Source organism: Nanorana parkeri, unplaced genomic scaffold (genome assembly GCF_000935625.1).
Source record: "Nanorana parkeri isolate BGI_ZX_2015 unplaced genomic scaffold, ASM93562v1 scaffold238, whole genome shotgun sequence".
Classification (NCBI taxonomy): domain Eukaryota; kingdom Metazoa; phylum Chordata; class Amphibia; order Anura; family Dicroglossidae; genus Nanorana; species Nanorana parkeri.
Window position 1 is genome coordinate 695851 of NW_017306506.1, and position 24851 is coordinate 720701.

Sequence of the window (24851 nt, forward strand, 5' to 3'; positions counted from 1 at the left end):
ACAGGAGGTGAGAGGAAATCCCTGCAAAGAGAGGGAAATGCCTGGTGGCTAGTGTCCCCATTGGAAGATTTCCCATCTATTCCTGTTCTGATGACAAACATAAATTTAGGATTTTCTTTCAAATTCAGTGATAACATTTACCAGGACAAATAGAGAGGGTGAATCTCCCCAACAGGAACACAGACAGCAATAAAGACCTGACAGGTGTTTTAATCCCTCTCCATTCTATCCAAAACTAAAAACAAAGTTTTTGCTTCAGCTGCACTTTAACAGGGAAAAGGTAGCGAGGGAAATAAAAAAGTCAAAGACTAATATATCTCTTCAAAAGTTATTCAGGGAAACAATTCCAGGGATCCATAAACAATTCACAGAATCATTCACCCTGTGAATCTCTAAGAACATTAGTTTTGTACACATGAAGGCAAAAACAAATGTTAGTTTAATTTCTTTTCAGGTTAAATGTAATTTTCATAAAATACCGCATTATGGCCACTAGATGGAGCTGAGAAGCACAGAAAATAAGTATCTATTTCCATTTAGTGGCCATCTAGTTTAAAGCACAAACGATAACGTGTATCGTTTGTGTATCGTTGTACCTCCAAATGTATTTCGGATAGTCATGAAAATCCACTGCACATACATTTTGCATATAGATACAATTTATAATACCGTCCTGAAAGCAACACTTTATAGTGTGTATGTGAGGTAACGCTTGTATTATTGGTGGTGGGTAGGTCTACGGTAGCTTGATTCATGGAGGGGTCCTCAGAATGGGTCCCTTAAAGCATGTGATGATTGTAGAGGTGTGAGAGGAGATCCATGCATGAATAGAAAGCTTTGGAAACTCCAGCTGGTTAAAAAAGAATGGTCATTTGACAGTAAACTCGCAGTTATAAGGCACCCACGGGGATAGGTAGGTGCCGGATAACTGTAGCTTCTGGGTGCTTGACAGTTAAGAGCAACTCTCAAGAAACACCCCCCGCAGTGCCCGCTTCCCCCTAACAGCCCCATTCACCTGCCAGCTAGCTTCCTCAGCCGACAGGTGAATGGGTTTCAATAGCAAGCCTGCTATTGGCTATTGCAAACTGCAATAGCTAATAGCAGGCTGGCTACTAAAGCCCCGCCCACAGAAAGTTGTCTCTCAGGTCCACTCTTCTGCTCAGTGGGCGTGCACAATAGCCAGCCTGCTATTGGCTATTGCAATTTGAAATAGCCAATGCAGTAACACCTCGGTTCACGAACGCTTCTGTTTGCGAACAATTCATTTCGCGAACAGGAAGTTCAGCAAAATTTTGCTTGTTCGCGAACTCCAAATTGGGTAACTAATACGACCGCAGCCATCTTCCCCACTCTGACACGTGGTCGTGACTTCCCTCTAGTCGAGATTGTGTTCGCAGACAGACCTGTGCACACTTGCTGTGAAGCTTTTTTGAGTGCTTTTTAGCACATACAGTACTGTACAGTATTATTCAATCCAGCATGGCTCCAGAGAAAGTGCAGAGCAAGCATGGTGGTAAAAAGAAAGTGCAGAGCGGTAATGAAGGTGACAAGAATGTTCAGAACAGATTAACCTTATTTACATTGAACTTTATGGGGAAATTTGATTCGGTTCACGACCAACTCGGTTCGCGGCCAGAATCGTGGAACGAATTAAGTTTGTGAACCGAGGTATCACTACCAAAAATAGAAAAGTTTATGGTTTTAAAAGCGCCAAGGACAATCCTTATCCCTCCTGGGGAAGAAATCGTAAGCACATATGCAAGGTGCAGCCTCAAAAACAGTCAAGGGTACTGGAACATCTAAAAAACACAAAAGAAGAGGCGCCTTTCCTGGTGCAATATCATTTAATCCAAAAAGACAGGCATAAAGGTGAATTGACAGGTACTCACTATGTTGAAGATAAAAACAAGCCGTTGGACAATATGACCAGAGCAATAAAAAGATCCGGATAGCGTGTCCTGTATAAAGCACTGCTGTGTCGACAAAAATGTAGACACATACAGAAGAATCTTCCAGCCTGTTTTTGGATTTCTTGAGGAATACAGAACATGTGTATACAATGCTTACAAAAACAGGGAAAACATACAAACCCAATGCAGACAGTTTCTCTGGTGGGACAAAATCCAGGACTTCAGCACTGTGCCATCATGTTACCCTATAACGTTATTTGACAGGAACCCTTTTAAACTTTGTGTGTATTATCACATTTTAAGCTCTAAAGTGCAGGGTCCTCCTCGTATGTTTTGTTCATGGTATGCTCCGTTATGTATGTCTCCTGTACACTGTACCTTACGGCGCTATAGTATATGATAGCACTATAAAAACACTATTAGCACTATTATATTAATAATCCATGGAGGATATCATATACTTCTATGAGCATTGTTCAAATGCCTCAAGAGTTTACACTATTGTTGTATATAATATTTGTAGCTCCATGCTTTGTTGTTCCTCTTCTTTCTTGGGATAATCCCGGGTTCCATGCAGGAATAGTTACAATGTGTGACACCTGGCATGGTAGGATTTACCCTTGGCTCATTCCGAAACATGAGGGTTCAAAAGATCAATAATATGAATACGGATAGCAATAGTATGTTTACTATTAATACTGCATGCTGTGACTTATGAAAATAACTAATAGTCTTCTGTAACATGTAACCCCAATAACATACAACTTGTTAGTCATGTACAACATACCAGAAACCTCATATAAAAGTAAAACTGCTGAAGTGACTCAAGTAGCCCTTTTATACTGGAAGTACCTCATTATCCCTTTGTTGCTTTTGTGGAGTTGGCTCAGGACGTATATCATGCCTTGATACTGGTGTATGCTTTCTGAACTGGTCGGCAGATGATGGGCGCAGCCCCTATAGGAGTGAAAGGTAAACCATGGACAATGTTATTCTGTCTTGCAGATGTAATGGCATTGACAAATTTGCCATTCCAGAGGGAAGAAATCCTTCCTGACTCACCAAGACTACTAAGAACAAATCTCTGGATTAAAATATTGTTCTATTACTAGTTATAATGTTAGGTATTATTAAAGAGGAACTTTAACCTTATCATAAAAATGACAACAAAGGCATCTTAGAAATGTTTAGTAATAATGACAATCTACAAACAGATACTTCTAGATAATTGCCAGATTTGTATTCTTATTGTTCTTTTCCTCCCCATTTTTACTAAGGTCAGATGAATCCATCTCCCTTTACTTCCTGAAGCTCTGACACAGCGACTTGAACATGTGACCATGCACATCATTTTGGGGGAAACAAATGCCTTTCCCATGAGATCTTGCGAGATTTTGCATTTTACAGATGAGATTTCCCAGGAAGGCGCTGATGATGTAGCCTTCCCAGGATGCATCTGTGAGGCCAGGGCTACATCACCAGTGCCTCACTCAACCAGAAAGTGGAAAAAGAATAAATGGAAGTAAAAGCAAAAAAACTGTTTGTTGAACTAATGAATGTAACAGGAATTTATATCAGCATGAATAGCTGCATTCGGAGGGGATTTTTAGAGAAATGGGGTAAAGGTCAACTTTAAGCCGTTTCACCAGAGGATGATCTAAGAACTATATCATTGCAACTTCTGGATAAAACTCAGGAGCTGCAAGAGGGTGGCACTCAGTGTAACTCAATGGGGCTGTTACAAACAAGTGGAAATAAAGAATCCAGCTGAATTGCAATGTCCTATTTAAAATGATGAATCAGCTCTTCTAAAGACCTATACACCGATTGCTATACAGCAATATAGCTTATCCAACTGTTTATATTATTTAGACGTAATGGAGTCAACTTTACTCAGGGGCTCATTTGTTTTCCAAAGTCCCCGTCAGCATTTTTCAGCTGTGTGTTGATGCTTTGTGGGTGAAAGTCTATGACTCTTCCCAATGACCAGCAGTCTGGCATTTGGGGTTCTGGCCTAAGTCCCTAAACCCTATCCTGCCCAGGAAGATCGAGTATGATATGCCACTGTTACAGAATATATTTTTAGCACTTTTCTACTTTAAGAACAGCTCATCCTAATTTAAAGTAGAACTGAAGGTTCAGATAGAGTAAGGTCGGGTTATAACCCCAATGTCAGCTTATTTCTGTCATCTGTTTCTAATTGGGGAGAATTCCCTTCACTTGCTGTCCGATAGTCACAACAGGAGGTGAGAGGAAATCCCTGCAAAGAGAGGGAAATGCCTGGTGGCTAGTGTCCCCATTGGAAGATTTCCCATCTATTCCTGTTCTGATGACAAACATAAATTTAGGATTTTCTTTCAAATTCAGTGATAACATTTACCAGGACAAATAGAGAGGGTGAATCTCCCCAACAGGAACACAGACAGCAATAAAGACCTGACAGGTGTTTTAATCCCTCTCCATTCTATCCAAAACTAAAAACAAAGTTTTTGCTTCAGCTGCACTTTAACAGGGAAAAGGTAGCGAGGGAAATAAAAAAGTCAAAGACTAATATATCTCTTCAAAAGTTATTCAGGGAAACAATTCCAGGGATCCATAAACAATTCACAGAATCATTCACCCTGTGAATCTCTAAGAACATTAGTTTTGTACACATGAAGGCAAAAACAAATGTTAGTTTAATTTCTTTTCAGGTTAAATGTAATTTTCATAAAATACCGCATTATGGCCACTAGATGGAGCTGAGAAGCACAGAAAATAAGTATCTATTTCCATTTAGTGGCCATCTAGTTTAAAGCACAAACGATAACGTGTATCGTTTGTGTATCGTTGTACCTCCAAATGTATTTCGGATAGTCATGAAAATCCACTGCACATACATTTTGCATATAGATACAATTTATAATACCGTCCTGAAAGCAACACTTTATAGTGTGTATGTGAGGTAACGCTTGTATTATTGGTGGTGGGTAGGTCTACGGTAGCTTGATTCATGGAGGGGTCCTCAGAATGGGTCCCTTAAAGCATGTGATGATTGTAGAGGTGTGAGAGGAGATCCATGCATGAATAGAAAGCTTTGGAAACTCCAGCTGGTTAAAAAAGAATGGTCATTTGACAGTAAACTCGCAGTTATAAGGCACCCACGGGGATAGGTAGGTGCCGGATAACTGTAGCTTCTGGGTGCTTGACAGTTAAGAGCAACTCTCAAGAAACACCCCCCGCAGTGCCCGCTTCCCCCTAACAGCCCCATTCACCTGCCAGCTAGCTTCCTCAGCCGACAGGTGAATGGGTTTCAATAGCAAGCCTGCTATTGGCTATTGCAAACTGCAATAGCTAATAGCAGGCTGGCTACTAAAGCCCCGCCCACAGAAAGTTGTCTCTCAGGTCCACTCTTCTGCTCAGTGGGCGTGCACAATAGCCAGCCTGCTATTGGCTATTGCAATTTGAAATAGCCAATGCAGTAACACCTCGGTTCACGAACGCTTCTGTTTGCGAACAATTCATTTCGCGAACAGGAAGTTCAGCAAAATTTTGCTTGTTCGCGAACTCCAAATTGGGTAACTAATACGACCGCAGCCATCTTCCCCACTCTGACACGTGGTCGTGACTTCCCTCTAGTCGAGATTGTGTTCGCAGACAGACCTGTGCACACTTGCTGTGAAGCTTTTTTGAGTGCTTTTTAGCACATACAGTACTGTACAGTATTATTCAATCCAGCATGGCTCCAGAGAAAGTGCAGAGCAAGCATGGTGGTAAAAAGAAAGTGCAGAGCGGTAATGAAGGTGACAAGAATGTTCAGAACAGATTAACCTTATTTACATTGAACTTTATGGGGAAATTTGATTCGGTTCACGACCAACTCGGTTCGCGGCCAGAATCGTGGAACGAATTAAGTTTGTGAACCGAGGTATCACTACCAAAAATAGAAAAGTTTATGGTTTTAAAAGCGCCAAGGACAATCCTTATCCCTCCTGGGGAAGAAATCGTAAGCACATATGCAAGGTGCAGCCTCAAAAACAGTCAAGGGTACTGGAACATCTAAAAAACACAAAAGAAGAGGCGCCTTTCCTGGTGCAATATCATTTAATCCAAAAAGACAGGCATAAAGGTGAATTGACAGGTACTCACTATGTTGAAGATAAAAACAAGCCGTTGGACAATATGACCAGAGCAATAAAAAGATCCGGATAGCGTGTCCTGTGTAAAGCACTGCTGTGTCGACACGTTTTCGGGGCACGCCCCCTTCATCAGGACGTAATGCCAGTCTCCTCCCTGCTGTAGCTTAAGAATGGGCGGCTCGAACGTGATAGGGTCAAGTAATAGAGGCTGATTGGACGGCGGCTGGGGATGGATGGTATCAAAGACGGCAGGCAATAACAACCTTGTGTCTGACACCAAACTCGTGGCCAATCAGAGCTGTTAAAAACCGATAGCTATAATGACATAGATCGGATCTACAATGAATACTGGCATATAGCAGCAGTCTGCCCTATATAAAATCGTATAGAAAAGGGGGAACAGGAGACTGGGATCACATATAAAACCACATACTACATATAGACAAATGCATATCATATTTACATATTATAGTAAAAAACAGTTTGACGTAAAAAGTCACAATGATGATAAGCATAAAGAATGGAGTGAAGACTCCTTCATATAAAACCATATAGAGGATTGTGCCATAAGACAAATTGAATAAATATATGAAGAGACCTTAACGTACATATGGACCCCACTCTTGATACATCAACAGGGCTATCCCATATAGCCGTTAAAAGGCTCAAATCCCTGAAAACACAACTCCATATGATGCAATTGGTAGATGTATGGAGGGTTTTTCACCCACAGGAAAGGGACTACACGATATACTCACCATTACATGACTCATACACACGGCTGGATTATATGTTTGTAGACCATTATCATCTTGGGATTATAAAGGACATAAAAATACTCCCTATTACCCTATCAGACCATGCACCGGTGATGATGACCATAAGATTTTCGGGGATGAAACGTCCAGCGGGTATGTGGAGACTAAATGAGGCCCTGATGCGGGATAAGAAGGTAGTGGGAGATATAACGAGAGATCTAATTAATTACTTTAATGAAAATACAAAGAAAGGTACTTCACCGGGTATGGTTTGGGAGGCACATAAGGCCACAATTAGAGGAGCTCTTATTTCTCATGGGGCACGTATAAAGAAGGGAAAAATGGGCAGAATAACAGAGCTCCTAACAAGGGTGGCCACACTAGAAGGGAACCATAAAAGAGCACAGACATCTCAGGTACTAGCAGAATTAGTAAGAGCGAGGGTAGATCTTAAAGAAGAATTGTCTTTTAAATATCAGAGATCCCTGAATTATCTCAATCAATACTCTTATGAATTGGGAGATAGACCCGGGAAACATTTGGCGAAACTATTGAAAGCTAGGCAAAACTCAAATTTTGTGGACAAAATAAAAAACAAACAAGACGTTATGGTAAACGTGACATCAGAGATATCTAACGTCTTTAAAGATTATTATTCTAGTTTATATAACGTGAGAACTGATGACACTACCCAAATTAAGGACCAACATATAGAGCATATCCAAAACTATCTAGCTGCAATACCTCTTCCCTATCTGTCTAAATTACATAGGGAGGAATTGGAATCTCCCATAAGTATGGAAGAAATACAACAGGCTATCACAGGATTGGCCACTGGGAAAAGCCCAGGACCTGACGGTTTTACGGCCTTATATTACAAAACATTCCAACATGTGCTTCTTCCCTACTTAGGCGAGTACTTTAATTCATTTATGAATGGCTCCCTCCCAAATCCATCAACACTTCATGCATATATAGCCATGTTTCCCAAACCGGGCAAAGACCCAACCATCTGCAGTAGCTATAGGCCAATCTCATTACTTAATACGGATATTAAAATCTATGCCAAAGTATTGGCAACTAGACTCAGTGGCCTACTGCCACAGGTAATAATAAATGACCAAACGGGATTTATACCGGGTAGGGAGGCGAGGGATAGCACCCAGAGGGCGATTAATTTAATACATCAAGCCTCATTACTCCCAAATTCCATCCTGTTGCTGTCTACGGACGCAGAAAAAGCGTTTGACAGGGTCGATTGGGACTATCTACGGGCGACTCTGCAAACACTGGGCATAGGACCTAAATACTTAATGGGGGTAATGGCTCTATATAATGATCCTACGGCACAAATTAAGGTAAATGGAGCCCTGTCGGAAAAATTTACTTTACAAAATGGTACACGACAGGGTTGCCCTTTATCTCCACTGCTGTTTGTTTTATCATTGGAGCCTTTCCTCACTTCGATTAGACTCAATAGGAATATTGGGGGTATTATAGTGGGTAAATCAGAACATAAACTGGCTGCATATGCAGATGATATTTTATTCTTTATCTCACAACCACGGATATCATTACCTTCATTGCTACAAGAATTCGAAGTATTTGGCAGGGTATCGAATTTTAGAATAAACCTATCTAAATCTGAGATTCTGGATATATCCTCTACGAGGCATACAGTAAATGCTTTGAAAGACGCAATGCCTTTTAGGTGGCAGGAACATAAAATGCAATATCTTGGTATATTATTAACACCCAGAATCTTGGATTTATTTACGGTTAATTACATGACCTTGCTAAATGCAATCCGTAAGGATCTTAATGTATGGTCCAACCATCATCCATGTATATCTTTAACGGGCCGTATAAATGTCATTAAGATGATGATACTACCAAGGGTATTATATATACTCCAAACAGTCCCAATAGCGTTACCTACATTTTATCTGCGAGCATTGAGAAAAGTAGTTGGCCGGTATATATGGAAACGCAGCTCGGCGAGGATCTCGTATAGAGTCCTCACTAGGACCAGAAATCAGGGGGGTTTGGCATTACCAGACTTCGAGAATTATTATCATGCAGTAGCGATCAATAGAATGCTGGATTTGCACTATCATAGGGACACTAAAAAGTGGGTAGGACTGGAGAATGGGCTTGCTGGTCAAATAGTATCAAATATATGTTGGATCCCCCCAGAATATTGGAAATTACACCCGCACGTTTCGCCACTCACTAAGCACATGTTAAAAATTTGGAATTTGATATACCCACGGATCATAGGGCAATATAACTCTCCTATAATGCCAGTGACAGATCACTTATATTTTCCACCAGGAAGGCACAATACGAGTTTTCTTACATGGACGAATCAAGCAATTTTAAAACTTAATCACGTTTATGAGGGACATAGAATGCTCTCATTAGCAGAACTTCGAGCACAATGGGGGACTTACCCCTTTGACACATGGAGGTATAGACAATTATCACATTTTATGTTATCACTACCAAAACCCTTACGCACAATATCTGAACTTACACCAATAGAGAAATTATTTGATCTTACTGACCCACCGCGTCATGGAATTTCACAGATATATGGGATCTTATTGGACCAGCAATCGAATTTATCTCTGCGGTACTTAACACAGTGGGAACGGGAACTTGAGATTACTTGGACGGATTTACAAAAACAAAGAATTTTATATCTTAATACTCTTTCGTCTATTAGTACCTTAGTGACGGATACATTGTATCGATTTCTGGCTCGATGGTATTTCACACCGGAAAGATTACATACAATGTATCCACTCAGGTCGGACTTATGCTGGAGGAACTGTGGTAATAAAGGTACTTATGTCCACATATGGTGGTCCTGTCCCAAACTCCAGCCTTTCTGGTCCCGGGTAATAGAATTGATTGAAGAGATTACAACAATTGTATTGCCCTTGGAGCCGATGGTCTGTCTTTTCAATCTAACGGACTTGCCGACTGCAACCTATAAAAGATCATTATTGCGTCCACTACTTAACGCAGCTAAGGTGATGATCCCACTATATTGGAACAAAAGTATCATTCCATCTACGAGAGAGTGGTTTAAGAGAATAGAATATTATCGACTGATGGAGGAAATGACATCAATACGGAGGGACACGTATAAACAATTTGAAAGTACCTGGCAACAATGGATTGAGTTTAAAAAATCCCCGAGATATATGGAGGAAATAGGATAGAGGGGCTGTATAGTAATAGAATAGATGGACTAGAGGTTGGGATAACATACAGTGCTATTTCAAAATGCTCTAGAATAGGATTGTATTGAAGGAATATTAAAGGTTGCCGGAATCCCCTTATATGGTATGTAGTGTAAATTTTTGTATTTTTTTTTTTTTTTCTGTTTTGTTTTTAAAAACCATTAAACTGTACTCGAAATTTGATTATAATTATAAGTATGTAACACACTGTATGTTAAAATAATATGTTGTTTATGGCTTTTTGTAAAAATAATAAAGATTAAATATTTAAAAAAAAAACCCTTGTTTAGTATTTGTACAGGCAAGCAAAGAAGGAACTCTTCTTTACTCGTCTTTGGTACTCTGCTTTATTTGCATTGCCCTTCATACCATCTGACTAATATGCTAACTGTTTACACAACAATGTACCGAATCATCTGCATCTGCCTTTGGGAGACAAGCCTGTGGCTTTCAGAGTCTTACAATGCCTAATGGGATTTGTAGTTGTACTGCAGCTAGAGGTCTGGAGTTTGCCTACCCCTGCTATACAGTGTCACCTAAGTGACAGCTCTGAGTCTGCAGTGCCCAGCAGCAGTGGCAGGGCTTTGGATGTATACACGTGAGAGGCTTCTGCAAGTAATTAAAATATATGAAATGAACATTTAATCTTATGGGAAGATATTTGTTGAAATGATTGTTCTGGTGACAGGGTCTCTTTAAGGCATTTCCAAGGCTTTAGGGTGCCCTGCAGTGATGGATGAATTATATCATACTGACAGACATCTAGCAGTGCCTAGTTCTCATTGCTCAGCTCATTCCTAACTCTCACCTGTAGGGACCGGTGTACTTCAACTGACAACAAAACTGTCACATCACAAATGATCTCTTGATTTTATTTCCTCCATAATGCATAAAATAAACTCACCAGCTGCTTCTCAACCTTTATCTTAATCCTTTCTGCTTCCTGTTTTCTCTGTAAAAAATCATTCCTAGAAATAGAGAAACGAGAAAGGATCAGAAATGAGTAGGGACTGCTGGCGTAGTCTTGTCATATTACTGTAGAATCAATACAAGCAATGTATTTACAGTGACATCGATTTCTAGACTTTTACCTTTTGTTAAGTTTTTGATAGTTCTAGCTTAGGGAGGGGTTAGCATGTTCACTGGATTATAGGATAGGGACAGAAAGTGATAAGAATACCAACATGCCATGGTTGTCAATGGAACGGGAGGTGAGGGGAAATCTTACAATTGAGACAACTAAGAAGGGGATTTCTATCGACTTTATAGGAATATCCTGTTACTTTTCTCCCTGAAGCAAAAATGGAACACAGACATGAAAAAACCTTCTAGGGGTTAAAACCGTTCTATACTCTATCCAAGACTAAAAGCCTTTGCTACAAAAGGAGATTACGGTGTACCTGTAGGTACAATATACATACATAGTAAAGTGTCATTTTCATTGCATATCATTAAGCTCCAAGACAGCTCCACTGACTGCTTGAGGACCCGGGAGCCCAAAAACCTCCATTATGCAAATAGTGACCCATTTGCCCCTGCTACCTCCTGTGCCTTAATATTGGCCCCTCGCTGTGATGGGCAGCCTTCCTTAAGCGGTAAAGTATATGTGGGAGGAGGCAGCCGGCCACAAGTGTATCTGTAGAGCGAGTTATTTGCTCACTCTACAATGGTAGAAGAGCTATTTTAAAAGGAGCCTTGAACTTTTCAGAAGACTTAAATGTTTTAGTCATGGAGATGGTTCTATCAACTTTGCAACAGCAGTAAAACATGTTGCTGTAACATAAATCTAAGGGCAGAAGGATGACCAAAGTTTACAGGGGACTAAGGAGTTTGCATGTTCTCCCTGTGCTTGGATGGGTTTGTTCCAGGCACTCTGGTTTCCTGCCACACTCCAAAGACATGCTGGAAGGTTAATTGGCTCCTGTCTAGATTGACCCTAGTATGAATGTACTGTATGCGAGACGGGGACCTTATATTGTAAGCTCCTCAGGGGCAAGGACTGCTGTGAATGTGCATGTGAATGTAAAGCGCTGCATAAATTGTTGGCGCTCTATAAATACCTGTAATAAATAATATATATTTAATCTAAAATTGAAGCACTTTCTATAGTATCTATTGAAGCAGTACATACAAATGTTGTGGAGAATCGATGTGGTGGTTTATTGGTGGTCCATGGTGAGGCTGGTACGCATAGGGCCTTCTCTGCATGTCATTCAACCTGGCGTAATAATGGTTATATTGCCCATGCCCATATTGTCCAGCTGCAGCTTTCTCAACAACCTCCATTCTGTGTCTCCAGTTCTGATCATGCACCTGAACAGAAACAACACTGTTATCCAGAGCTCCTGAAAGCATACATTAAAAAGGTAACACAAAGGCACACATTCAAATTCTGGACGTATTTTTTTAAGGTGGTTCTGAAAGTATAAGGAATAATCAGGTTGCTATTGGCAACAACTCCACAATGTCTTGTGTGTGTATGTTAATAACATTCCATGCAACACAGTTAAAGGAATACTACATAAGTGACAAACAATCACCATAACAGGGCTGTAATGTTGTACTCGTGAAGGTGGCTTCCATTCATGTTTATGTGGATAGTCCGCTCTTCCCGGAGGTGTCACCACTTTCTGTCTTCCAGGCTGAAGTTCCTGAACTCTGCTCTTCCCGTTTCTTGGAACTTAGGAAAAAATTAATACAACGTCTGTGAAATATTTTCATATTCCTTTTTCCTGCATCAGTCCATAGTATTAAACTACTGTATACAATATCTGCCCACGCTGCCTAGGATGATGAAGGTTTTTGCTTTGCTTATAATAAATACATGGTAAGAAATTCTGATGGACAAATATGACTTATATAAATCTCTAAAAGTAAGTGTATAAATGATAACTAATAGGTGTCTTCAATGGGTAAATAGTTTGAGGTCTGGTAAGCAGTCTCTAGTTAATAAGCAGCCACACCAACATAAGCATATAAAAACAATCCCATAAAGCTTTGGTGTTTTGCATGGCAGAACCCTTTAAGAACTCTGGGGAGAATAAAACGTAACCCTTGGAGTGAGGCTAGCGTTGCACTGCAAGGGTTAAGTGCTCATTATCTTCTAGGGGACTAATATAACAAAGATATACTCACCCAAACGTCAGTCCCACCTGGTTGCTAGACCGGTCCCCACAGTCTCTTTTCCCGTCCGCTCCGGCGGTCTAATGACCCATGTGTCATCACGTCTAATACCGTGCATTAGATACGAGGATACCGAGGCACATTCCACCACCAAAGTGGAGGGGTAGAGAAGCTGTGGGGACCGGTCTAGCCGCCAAATGTAGAAGTAGTCACTCGCACACCTAGGTCCAATGCATCATTTCGTCCTTTTATTGACGTCAGATACGCATGGCATCACAAGTACAAAGCAACGTTTCAGAGCCTAGCATGGTCCCTTCATCAGGCAAGAAGCACAGGGTTTAGCAGCCAGGCGGGACCAAGGTTTGGGTCAGACCGAGATTCCTCTCAATAACACACAATGCCTCCAAGACTTTAATCCTTTGTTAGGACAGACAGTGTTTAAATCTAGTTTACAAGTGATAATGAAATCGGCCCCCACAGTACAGACAGGGTTCATTAGAGTAACCATAACTTCTGCCAGCCCCCTCTAACATTACATAGGAGGGAAGCTAGGGAGGATTTTTAAAGGAGAACTATGAGGTGAGTGCTTTTCACTCACCTCATAGTTCTAACCGACCTGTGACAATGAGACTGTCACAGGTCGGCTCAGTAGATCGGGAGGTGAGCGAACACATACCAGCGTTCGCTCACCTCTCCATAAAAAGGCACTTAAAAATGTAAGCAGCAATTATTTATTTTTTTAAAGTGTATTTTCACTTTCGCAGCCAAATTGGGCTGCGAAATTTTATTTTATTTTATATTTGTTACACGTTTCTCATTCACATTGCATAAGTTTTAAAAAAAATGCTTCTTGCAGTTTAAATTAATTTTACTTGGGTTAGGGTTTTAAGGGTTAACATTTCTTCTTGCTTCTATTTCTTTGAAATGTTAGGAGGCGCTGCGAGGGTTGAGGGGTCTTGTCCATTCAGAGGTGGCTTGTCCATTGTATGTTAATGAAGCTTATCAGATAAACACAATCCTCGTACTTCAGTCCCAAGACTTTCCATTGGGACAGACCACTGTGAAAGGGCTGAGGAAAAACCTGGAATCAGCCATCTTGCCTGATTTAACAAAACATCTACATGGTAAGACATTTTTGTAAAAGTTATTTTTCAGTATGCTGTGTGAATAGGAACACATAACGAACATATGGAGGGGTTTTCCTAAATTTTACTGCAAAATTGGAAATACACTTTAAGCTTTAATGACATTTATATAGAAACATGTAACAAATATAAAATAGGGGTTAATCCAATTTGGCTGCAAAAGTGAAAATACACATTACATTGATTTTAATGGTTGCTGTTCACAATACATTACTCTCTAACACAGCACAAGTAAGATTTATATATAGTTCTGATTATTACCTGGAGATGCTTTCGGGGTGACTGGCACTCGTGCTTGTTTCGCAGGTTGAGGCTTGTTCTTATGCAGTACAGTATGGCTGAACTCCTCTTCTATTAACTAGAAGCCCAGATGACATTTATTATGTTATTCACATACTGCACTATGAAGTTTCAAATGTGCGCAACAAAAGGAAGCCCGGGGCAAGATATCTGATCAGGTTCAAGTATATCTAAAAAGGTGAAACTTTTTTAAAATTTTTTGCTAATGGATAGAATGTGAAAGATTAGAACTAGGGATGCACCGATACCGGTATTTCGGTATCGAGTGCCGATATATTAATTTTTTCAGTACTCGCAAATATCGATACTGGAAGTCCCATTAAGGAAGCCGGGTGGCGTGTAATGACTCGCCACCTGGCTATCTGATTATGTCTTTGGAGTGTGGCAGGAAACCGAAGTACCTTGAACAAACCCATCCAAGCACAGGGAGAACATGCAAACTCCTTGCAGAGAGTGTCCTCACTGGGATATATATTACATTATATATATATATATATAAAATGTATGTATTATATTAAATTAATATGTGCTTTTAAGAATTTTCCAAATAAAACATACATCCAGTCCCCTGTAAACTTTGGTCATCCTTCTGCCCTTAGATTTATGTTACAGCAACATGTTTTACTGCTGTTGCAAAGTTGAGAGAACCATCTCCATGACTGAAACATTTAAATTTTCTGAAAAGTTCAAAGCTCCTTTTAAAATAGCTCTTCTACCATTGTAGAGTGAGCAAATAACTCGCTCTACAGATACACTTGTGGCCGGCTGCCTCCTCCCACATATACTTTACCGCTTAAGGAAGGCTGCCCATCACAGCGAGGGGCCAATAGTAAGGCATCTAAAACACAGGAATTATCCCATACCATCTAAGTCTAACACAGCTGAAGTCCTCACACAAGTGATACAGTAAGGTCCTGCTGATTGGTATAATCATTGTTTCATTGTGACCATAATCACGCATAAAAGAAACTGCCTGGACTAAGTTCAAAAAACTATTTTGTTTACAACGGCTATGAACTACATCATCTAGTATACCTATCATCAGTAATTTTCAACAAATTCCGCTTATTATCAAATTCATGCTCTATTTTTGCTGCATTATACTCTTCATATGAGAGTTGAATCCATTACATTTTTTACGGTGCGGATCCACGGAGTCCCATTGTATTTTTGCATACAATGATTGAATTTACTTGAATCATCCAATGGCCACCACTATATGTTTGTCTTTTTAGTCTGCAGACAATTTATGTATTTTTAATCCAATTGGTGATAGACGGTGATGTCCTTGTACTATTTTTGAAGAATCAACAATTTTGTATAATAAACATATCTGATATTTACTTTGGCGTGTCCCGTTCCATAGAGTGACCTCTTGGTTTGGCTAGCCTCTTTAGCCAACCCTCCCAGTTTTTTGAAATGCAGCACCGGTCACGGATACGGTAGACAGGCCTATCTTATCCCCATAGGAGCGGTGTGCCTTATAGTTCGGATCCCCTAGAGAAAATCCCTTGTTTTGGTTTAAACTATTCCCTACTCTATCCATAATGGAAAAAGTTTTGGATTTAGATATACATTAACCTCATGGGTTTTCCTAGAGCCAGTGAACTTATTCTTTTAAAAGAGAGATGAGAAAGTATACAATTCAAGTATTACAGATAAAGTGGAGATTGCATCTATCATCAGGTGCCGATATCTTAGCATCTGATCATTTTGATATGTTTTCGCTGAAAGTAACCTTTGCTTATGTTTTTAATCATACACTGAGTATAAAGTACAGCCAAAAACAAATGTTAACGAACAATGTGGAGCTGTATGCAAATACAAAAGTTTTGATCATTAATTACTGAGTTTGTTGCACATTATTTTGTCTTTCGTAACATAAACTACCTAAAGATTTGTTTTTTGGGAATATTGGGAGATCTGCACATTCATAAATATCCAAATATATATTTGAGAAAGCAATAAAGCCAAGCAGCTACTCTATAATGGAATCTATATCATGGTCTGATGTTGGGGGGTGGATTAGCCATATAACTGTTAGCTTACATTATATAAATTGACATATCAAATTAGTGGCCACAAAAACAATTTTGATAATATCTGGGGGAAAGACGGTCTGGACCATGTGGTATTCCCACACAAGCCAACTCAAAGGTCTCTGCTATAACATCAAGACCCTTATTGTTGTAAACATGCCATGCTGGAAACTTAAGAAGGACCCCACATTGCTAGTGTGGCAATGTAATGTAAAGTATCTACACTATGCTTTCTGTCAACATGTAATCAACATAAAAGTACCATAATATCTACATAACTAATGGGTTAAGAAGTGTCCTGGGTGATGATCCTAGAGCTCATGTAGAACATTTAGGCCTTATAGGTCGAGGTAGCAAGAGTTCAAGGACAGAAAGTCATAAACATGTTTTTTGAACTTGGGTTAAGAAACAATAGGTTCAATACCAAGACAGCTGACCTTGATGTGATGGAGTCTTATCAAGACAAAAAGATCTATCCAATGTTCTTGTCATGATTTAATACGAGTACACGGTGACATTATTTTCTGATTCAAGGTAACAGATATGGTTATATTGTTCAAATCCCTATAAAAAGGGCATGCCAGTCCACTCTTCTTTAATGGACTCCACATGTGTTTCTCTCTTTTGCTTGCTGAATATGTGTACATAAAAAAAATTCAATAAATAGCGTCTAAAAAATGTAAAGTATCAATACTCAACATGTTAATCAACATAAAAGTACCTTCATACCTAGATAACTACTGGGGTAAGAGGAGCCCTTCAGGGTAATGATGCAGGGCTTGCAGATCTATCCCTAAGCAGATAATTACTTATGGGGAGCACAGGTGGCGACACCAGCCAGAGGAGGACCTGTTCGCTCCAGTCCAGGACACTGTTGTAACCTTTCCAACCCCTGTAGCTATATTCCCCAGAAAAACTACTCCAAGTTAAATATATAAGCAGCAAGGGGAGACAAACTTACCTCTGGTGTCAAAAAATTGGGTATGCGTTTCTCTAAAAATGGCTTTTTCAATATGGATGTGATGGATGGTCGGTCACGTGGAGAGATTTTAAAGAGCTGAGAAATAAGTGTTCTAAGATCATATGAATATCTTGAGGAAAGGGGAGCACAACTACCACGGCAGATTTTCAGCACCAGCTGTCGCAAATTGCTGGCTTCAAACTAACAGAATTGAAGGGAAAAAAAATACAGTAAATCAACTAAACCAGCGCAATTCAAAGGAAATTCACCAGCTAAAATAAATGTATTTTTATAGGTTAGATCTTCATAAGATCCAAATACTAGGCAGGTTAAATCAGTACATGTTTAAAGGCTGGACATTATACTGTATTTAGAGGACATAGCATATACAATATTCACATAATGAATCCTATTTTAATGTTATTCAGAAATTCATACTGGATTAATCCAGGTACATATCTTCTATCTCAAGCAAAAAAAATACATTGTTTTTAAGCTGCAGATTTGTGCTCCAAACAGCACTGTAGCAAGAAAGACACAGGTCTCCTTCCAATAATCAATATATAAAGAGCATCATGGTACTTGGTACAAAAGCCCTTATTGCAGTGTATAGTGTATACTGTATGTTCTCTCCACAACATGCCAGTGAACGTGCAGGACCCCTGCAGTTGACTGGTTACTAATTTTGACATACACATAATTTCTTCATTTTCTAATTTATTGTACTATAATATGCCCAACTTCTGATGGCCAAGTCAGTGCCCCATAATGCTGCCCAAACCTTACAGCTCCATGGATATGGCAATATATGCTCTTGTTTATGAGTTGATATCTTCCTTCCAGCAATTGACTTAAACGTTCTTGGTTTGTATTTTCAGGACTTACCTGCACTGTCTAGTTTACATTTAAAAAATCTGATTCATTCTTGTATTTATAACAAATCTTCTTTCACCAGTTACACTACTTACGGGATGTTTAAGGGCACACAGTTCATATAACACACAGCCAAGAGACCAGATATCCCTTGAAGAAAGAGAATAGGAAAAAAAAATTAAACCCAGAGTTATAATAACTTTCTAAGCTGAAATACTCAATGTAGCTACATGTTACCAATCACCTACGTCTTATTATTATAAGGCCGGTTTTCACAGATTTCTGGAGAAAGGTAATAAGGAGTCCCAACACATGTACGCGCAAATTCCATTGTGCTTTGATGGGAAAAACAAATTAAATAGTCTTAATTAGTATAATAATGTGTATATTTACAAGAAAATATCCAAAGGTGTTAAAGTGACATTAAACCCTCAGATTTTTTAACATAAACCAATACTGTAATGTGTGCCTTACTGTAATCCATGGTTGTTTCCCTTCTCTTTGCTGCTCTTCCTTTTAAATCCTTATCTCTTCTCATGCTGGGGGAGAACTTCCCTTTGCAGCTGAGTGCCTCTTCCTGTAGTGCTGGCTCAGGTTGTAAACCTACACACAGACACCATATATCCATTCCTGAGACAAGGCAGTCTGCTGCAAAACAGAAGTTCTGCCCAGCATGAGAAGAGATACAGATTTAAAAGGAAGAGCAGCAAAGAGAAGGGAAACAACCATGGATTACAGTAAGGCACACATTACAGTATTGTTTTATGTTAAAAAATCTGAGGGTTTAATGTCACTTTAAGCTAAATATATCAGACCATGTGAGCATTAGAAGATGTATTTTTCTATGTTTTATACAAACAGCAAAACAAGTGGGGAGATAATTAGCATAAAATGATGTACATACAGTGATCATTTTTTGATATGCACATTTGTTCGCTTCCCATTAGTGGGTTAACACAGAATTTCAGTCTAACGTTGCCTTCTCTGCTTTTTTTACACGGCACCGATAGGGTTTTTTTCTTTTTGGCCATTTTTTCGTTCAAATTTCTTTTGGCCCCCATGTATACTAGGGGTTAAATTAGTTTACAAAAAAAGCCGGCAGTACGGGTTTGGCCAGAGGTGACTGGCTTTTTGGTTCCTGGTGATTCAAATTCAGTGGCAGATCGTGATTGGTCACCACTGTGGTTTTAAGAGTGTGACATAGGAGGAGCAATCCATTGGTTCTGAGGAAGGAGGCGTGGCATCTGAAACGCGTAAACCGTGTTGAGCTTGCAGCCTGCTGGCTGAGGCTTTTATGAATAATCCGTGTCTTCGTTCATCCATTTAACTTACATGCCTGCTAATTCCATATGTCTGTAAGTAGGGTCTTAGCTGTTTTTACCAATTAATTAAGATGTTTTACACGATGGAGGCGCTCCTTTTGTTTTTTATTTCAGTTTGCCGGTTACCCTGACCAGTGGGAGCTGCCTCGGGAGTGTATTACTCTGCACTTCAATACAGCTGCGGGTGTGGGCGCTTGTGATGATTTTTTGTAATTACTATTCATCATCAAACATAACATTATACAACTTACTTGTTTAACATTCTTGCTATACCAAAATCTCCCAATTTGGCGATCGTCCCATTACTGGTAAGAAATATGTTCTGTAAAAGAGAAATATCTCAGAATAACCCAATAAATAAACACTTTTATGATTAGCTGATTTGCCTTCAGAGAATAACCACATGACTTTACCTGCGCCTTAATGTCCCTGTGAAGCACTTTGCGGTCATGGATATGCTTCAGTCCCAAAGAAATTTGCACAAACCAACTGAGAATCTGTCATAAGAACAAATATATAATTTTAAAATAGTTATTTGGAAAATTTCGTTTTTACCTGTAGACTATATGAATAAATAGGAGAATTTCAATAAACTCTCTTATTTAAACAAACAGATCATAGGTATCACTTTGCTTTTCCAACTGCACATGGTTACATCATGACCTGCTTCAGTTCCAGGATAAAAGGAGATGCATGCTCAAAAGATTAATTATGGCCCAATTTCATCAATGGTGCAATTGTAGGGAAAATGCAATAACATCTTGTATAGCTGTTTTCAGAGTCAAGTCTGTACAAGATAAGTCTCAGCCTAGCTAGCTAGACCTAATATCCTCCACAAGTAGTTTGTGATCAATTCATGATTATGTAGCATGTTGTATCACCCATAGAAGCCACTAACAAGCTCAGTAACTAATTTCATGTTACAAAATGCCTCCTCCTTGGGGTGTCTGTTTCCTCTAATGCTAATATCTATCTGTATCTGTAGGTCTGTCGCTGCCCTTCTTGGAGTTTGGGTTTGAAGTTCTCGTGTTGTTACTCCATTAATTTTCTCCTTTAAATAATAAACTAAACATTTAACAAAAAGAGTGAGACCCTCTCATAACAATCAGGGGGGATATGCAAACCTGAGAACACAAGTGCAGGGAATTCTCCAACATCTACCAAAAACTGAAAAATCACTTTTAGGAGCTCTGACCTTGGCCAAGACGGTCTTTCTGTATTAAAGTACAAGTTACACTGTAAGGAACTTCAGCAAAATCATTCCTTACCTGGTTTTCATCAAAGAGAATGCCTCTCTGCTTGTTTATTCTCTTCGCCAGATCGCCACAATCACAGTATTCCATCACAATGTACAGACTATTCTTCTCTAGAATGAGACATGGTACAGTCATCTACAGATGTAGAGATACATTGTAAACATAAGTATGATAAAGGAGAGAAAATGATGAGGACTGACCCATGTAATTAACCATTTTACAGATAATACTTACGTTTTTCCGGAGAGGGAAGCATCTTAACTTGATCCTACAGGAGAAAATGGCTGCTCCAAACTATCATGACCCCTAGGGATGTGCTTAGGCTGGCCATACACCTATCGCGATCCCTACATCAACACAAACAGCGTGTCAATCGAGGAATCGCCGCTGTTTACATTGTATTCTGAAAGGTGTCGCCGGCACCTGTCAGAATACTCGATCAGAGCGGGCAGCTCATTGGCTACAAAGATTTTCCAGCCGCCTCCTTCGATCAGCTGATCGAGGAATACCGGCTGATAGGGAGCCGACAGCCCCACACACTGTGCAAATTTTGGCCATTACATTAAAAACCGGCTGAAATTCGGCCAGTGTATGCGCACCTTTAGACTTACACCAAGACCCCAGGCACGCCTTAATGATGACTACCTTTTGTAAAAGCTCTATCGACTGTGTCATGTGATCCTTATAGCAAATACTAATGCTCTAATTTGCTATTGGAGGTAGCATGTGGTCTGCTTTATATGCATGATATGAAATGTTCCTTGAGTTATGAAAAACCTTGTGACTCCCTTCAACACCCACAGTCACTCCTTCTCCCTGCAGTTCTCTTGCTGAATTTACCCTGAAATGTCCAGAGGTGGACAGAAGAGGAGATCAATGAGTTAGGCTTTGTTCACATTTCTGCAATTTTGGAGATCATGCACATGATCCCACATTACATAGGATCACATGTTACTCTGTCAGGTGTGCTGTGATGTCATTATTTCCTTATGGCACCCCAGCGCACCTAGCCATTGCATTGCACCACAACACATGGCGATTCATTACCATGCATTCTGGTGCAATGTGATTTTTTAAAAAGGGTCAAGTATTTCTTTTAGTGCAATTTAGATGCAGTAGGCAGCCCATTCAAATAAATGGTCTGCCCTTTCATACCGCAATGCAACCTGCATTGTACCTGCGATGTCACATTGCAGAGATGTGAATGTAGTCATAAGGTTATCACAATTTTTGACGCTTGATGCTGCCCCTCTAACCCTGCTGTGGTAAATACAGCCCAGCTCCTATCTCTAAATTCTTTCCCATAATCTGCTATTACGCATGTAGCTGGAATGAACTGAAGTAGTGAACAGTTTAGTAAGAGATTAGACAGGGCATTTCATGAGAAGATGGGTTATGTGTATCTATTACAAAAGCAACAACAAACCTTTAAATGACGTGAAGAAGGTTACAACATTTGGGTGTTTCATTTTAGACAAAAGGGTAACCTCTTTCTGAGACGCCTCTTTCTCCTTTGGAGGCATCTGTAAGAAATGTTTTTAAAGATAGCAACTGTTAATGACATGGTGCATTGCTGAAAATATATTATGTAACAATTCTGTCAGCCCCTGACCCAGTGCCCGTTCATGTAGTCTTTCTCCCTGCCTCACCCTCAAATGGATATATTCTAAATACTAAAACCACTTACAACAGGTGTGCCCATAAGGTCGATCGCGATCTACCAGTGGATTGCGTAGCGATCACTGGTAGATTGCGATGTCCTGGGGCTTCTCCTCTGAATCTCCGCTGCTCTCCCAGGGGATCCGAGGAGAAATGAAGGAACCGCTGCAGCCGGTGGCGGGGGAGGGAGCTGCTGTCACAGAACTAAGGCCAAATGGTGAGGAGAGAGACGCTCGGCCAGGATCTGACAGCCGGCGCCTCTCTCCTCTCCGCTTGGCCTTAGTTCTGTGACACCGGCTACCTCCTCCGTTGCCCCGCGGCTGCAGCGCTTCTTTTACTTCTCCTCGGATCCCCCGCTGCCTCTGCCCAGGAGAGCAGCGGGCATCCAAAAGAGAAGCTGAGCCCCCATGTGCGTGGCTGAGCGGCGGAGGATCGGTACATATCATTCATAGTGTTACATCACTTCCTGTTCATTCATGAGTTTCTCAATGGGGAGTAGTACAGAGGCTTCTCCCCATTCAGAAACTGCATGATAGTAAATAGTTTCTGAATGAATGGGAAGCCTCTGTGCTTTCCATTCATTTAGAACAGAGGCTGCAGAAAAAGAGATTGTGGACTTTGTGTCCTCAATTTCTTTTCTTTTCTATTTTAAAAAGGAAAATATCAGGGGTCTGTTTAAACCCCTAATATTTCCCCAAAGCCCCCCCAAGAGTAAAAAAAATAAATTAAAATTAAAAAAATGTAACATTTTTTTTGCCTCGGGCGCAAAAGAAGCTGGCTATGGCTATGCTTCCGCGGTGCTCGTGCGGCTGCCGGCTGAATGTGTCAGGCGCCGCAGACGGAAAGGGGCGGGACACCTCTCCCCATGTGCAACGTTGGCCACATGAGCACCACGAGAGAACAGGACGCCGGAGCCTCTAGGACACACTGGGATGCAAGCCGACCGACTCCCTGCTTTCAGGGGCGGGAGGGGGCGTGGGGTTGTATTGAAGTCAATGGCACCGCAGCCATGCCACCCGCCCACAGTGCGATCGCCCACACCCGGAACGCAGGCACACAGCATTTTTGCCGATCACACTAGACCGGAACGAAGGCACGGGTGCAGGCGATCGCAATGTTGGCAAGGAGACTGGCTGCAGTGCCATTGACTTCAATGCACCACCACGCCTCCTCCCGCCCCTGAATGCAGGTGTTTTTTATTGTTGGTAGATCTCATTGAGCTCGTCATTTGAAAAGTAGATCTCCAGATGAAAAATTGTGGGCACTGACTTACAATGGCTTAGAAAACTCAACAAAGCTTTAAAGCCAGTGCTCTTACAGTTACGGTTTATTGTGGCTTTGAGAAATACATAAAAAGCTTACTATAAACTGAAGAAACACCTTGGCAACCCAGGTAGATGTTTCGGAACTAAGCAATAGAGGCTGCATGAAATACTCTATGGCTCAATACTCATTAGGAGTGATACACAGAGCCCAAGATTTCGAAGCAATGTTATGAATCTGAGCATTGTGAGAGACGAATGGGCTCTGTAGGGTTTATCTCTGGAAGAAGAACAAGCCATTCTAAATATTGATGTCAGTACTGTCATGGATCAGAGTTGCATCTGTTCTGTTAGGCTCCATTCACACGGTTTTCCGCACGTATTCGTACGGGCGGAACCACACAAAACGAATATATTCCAATATACCTTGTTCACAAAAAAAAGTCTAAGCGTGATATTCTGGACGGATTACGCACGTTCCAGCTATAGTAGTAGCCGCAAACGTGTAGAATCCGTGCGTATGTTAATATGTGCACGTTTCCTGCCGCACGGACAAAAGCGCGGAAATCCGTGCTGATTTTCAAACCGCTATGTGTAAATGGAGCCTCACTACTATGAACATGTGTCACAGATCAACAGTAAGTTGCTCAGTTACTTGTAGTTCCACTAACATGCTATGTTCCTACCTTGCTCTGGCAGGATGCACGTTTCCTGCCGCACGGACAAAAGCGCGGAAATCCGTGCTGATTTTCAAACCGCTATGTGTAAATGGAGCCTCACTACTATGAACATGTGTCACAGATCAACAGTAAGTTGCTCAGTTACTTGTAGTTCCACTAACATGCTATGTTCCTACCTTGCTCTGGCAGGTTTA

General features: G+C 40.5%; 1 protein-coding gene across 1 annotated transcript in view; it reads right to left on the minus strand.

Annotated features, from left to right (window-relative positions):
- Window positions 1–2747: 2747 nt before the first annotated feature.
- NEK5 (NIMA related kinase 5) overlaps window positions 2748–24851 on the minus strand; it is a 30884-nt gene continuing 8780 nt past the window's right edge. Inside the window, exons 2-13 of the mRNA XM_018556447.1 lie at window positions 22483–22579; window positions 21069–21166; window positions 20214–20297; window positions 20052–20122; window positions 18727–18813; window positions 18574–18628; window positions 17606–17806; window positions 14567–14663; window positions 12578–12717; window positions 12169–12350; window positions 10942–11005; window positions 2748–2867 (exon numbers count right to left, since the gene is read on the minus strand). Coding sequence (XP_018411949.1) covers window positions 2748–2867; window positions 10942–11005; window positions 12169–12350; window positions 12578–12717; window positions 14567–14663; window positions 17606–17806; window positions 18574–18628; window positions 18727–18813; window positions 20052–20122; window positions 20214–20297; window positions 21069–21166; window positions 22483–22579 — 1296 coding nt within the window. The remainder of the gene's footprint in view (window positions 2868–10941; window positions 11006–12168; window positions 12351–12577; window positions 12718–14566; window positions 14664–17605; window positions 17807–18573; window positions 18629–18726; window positions 18814–20051; window positions 20123–20213; window positions 20298–21068; window positions 21167–22482; window positions 22580–24851) is intronic.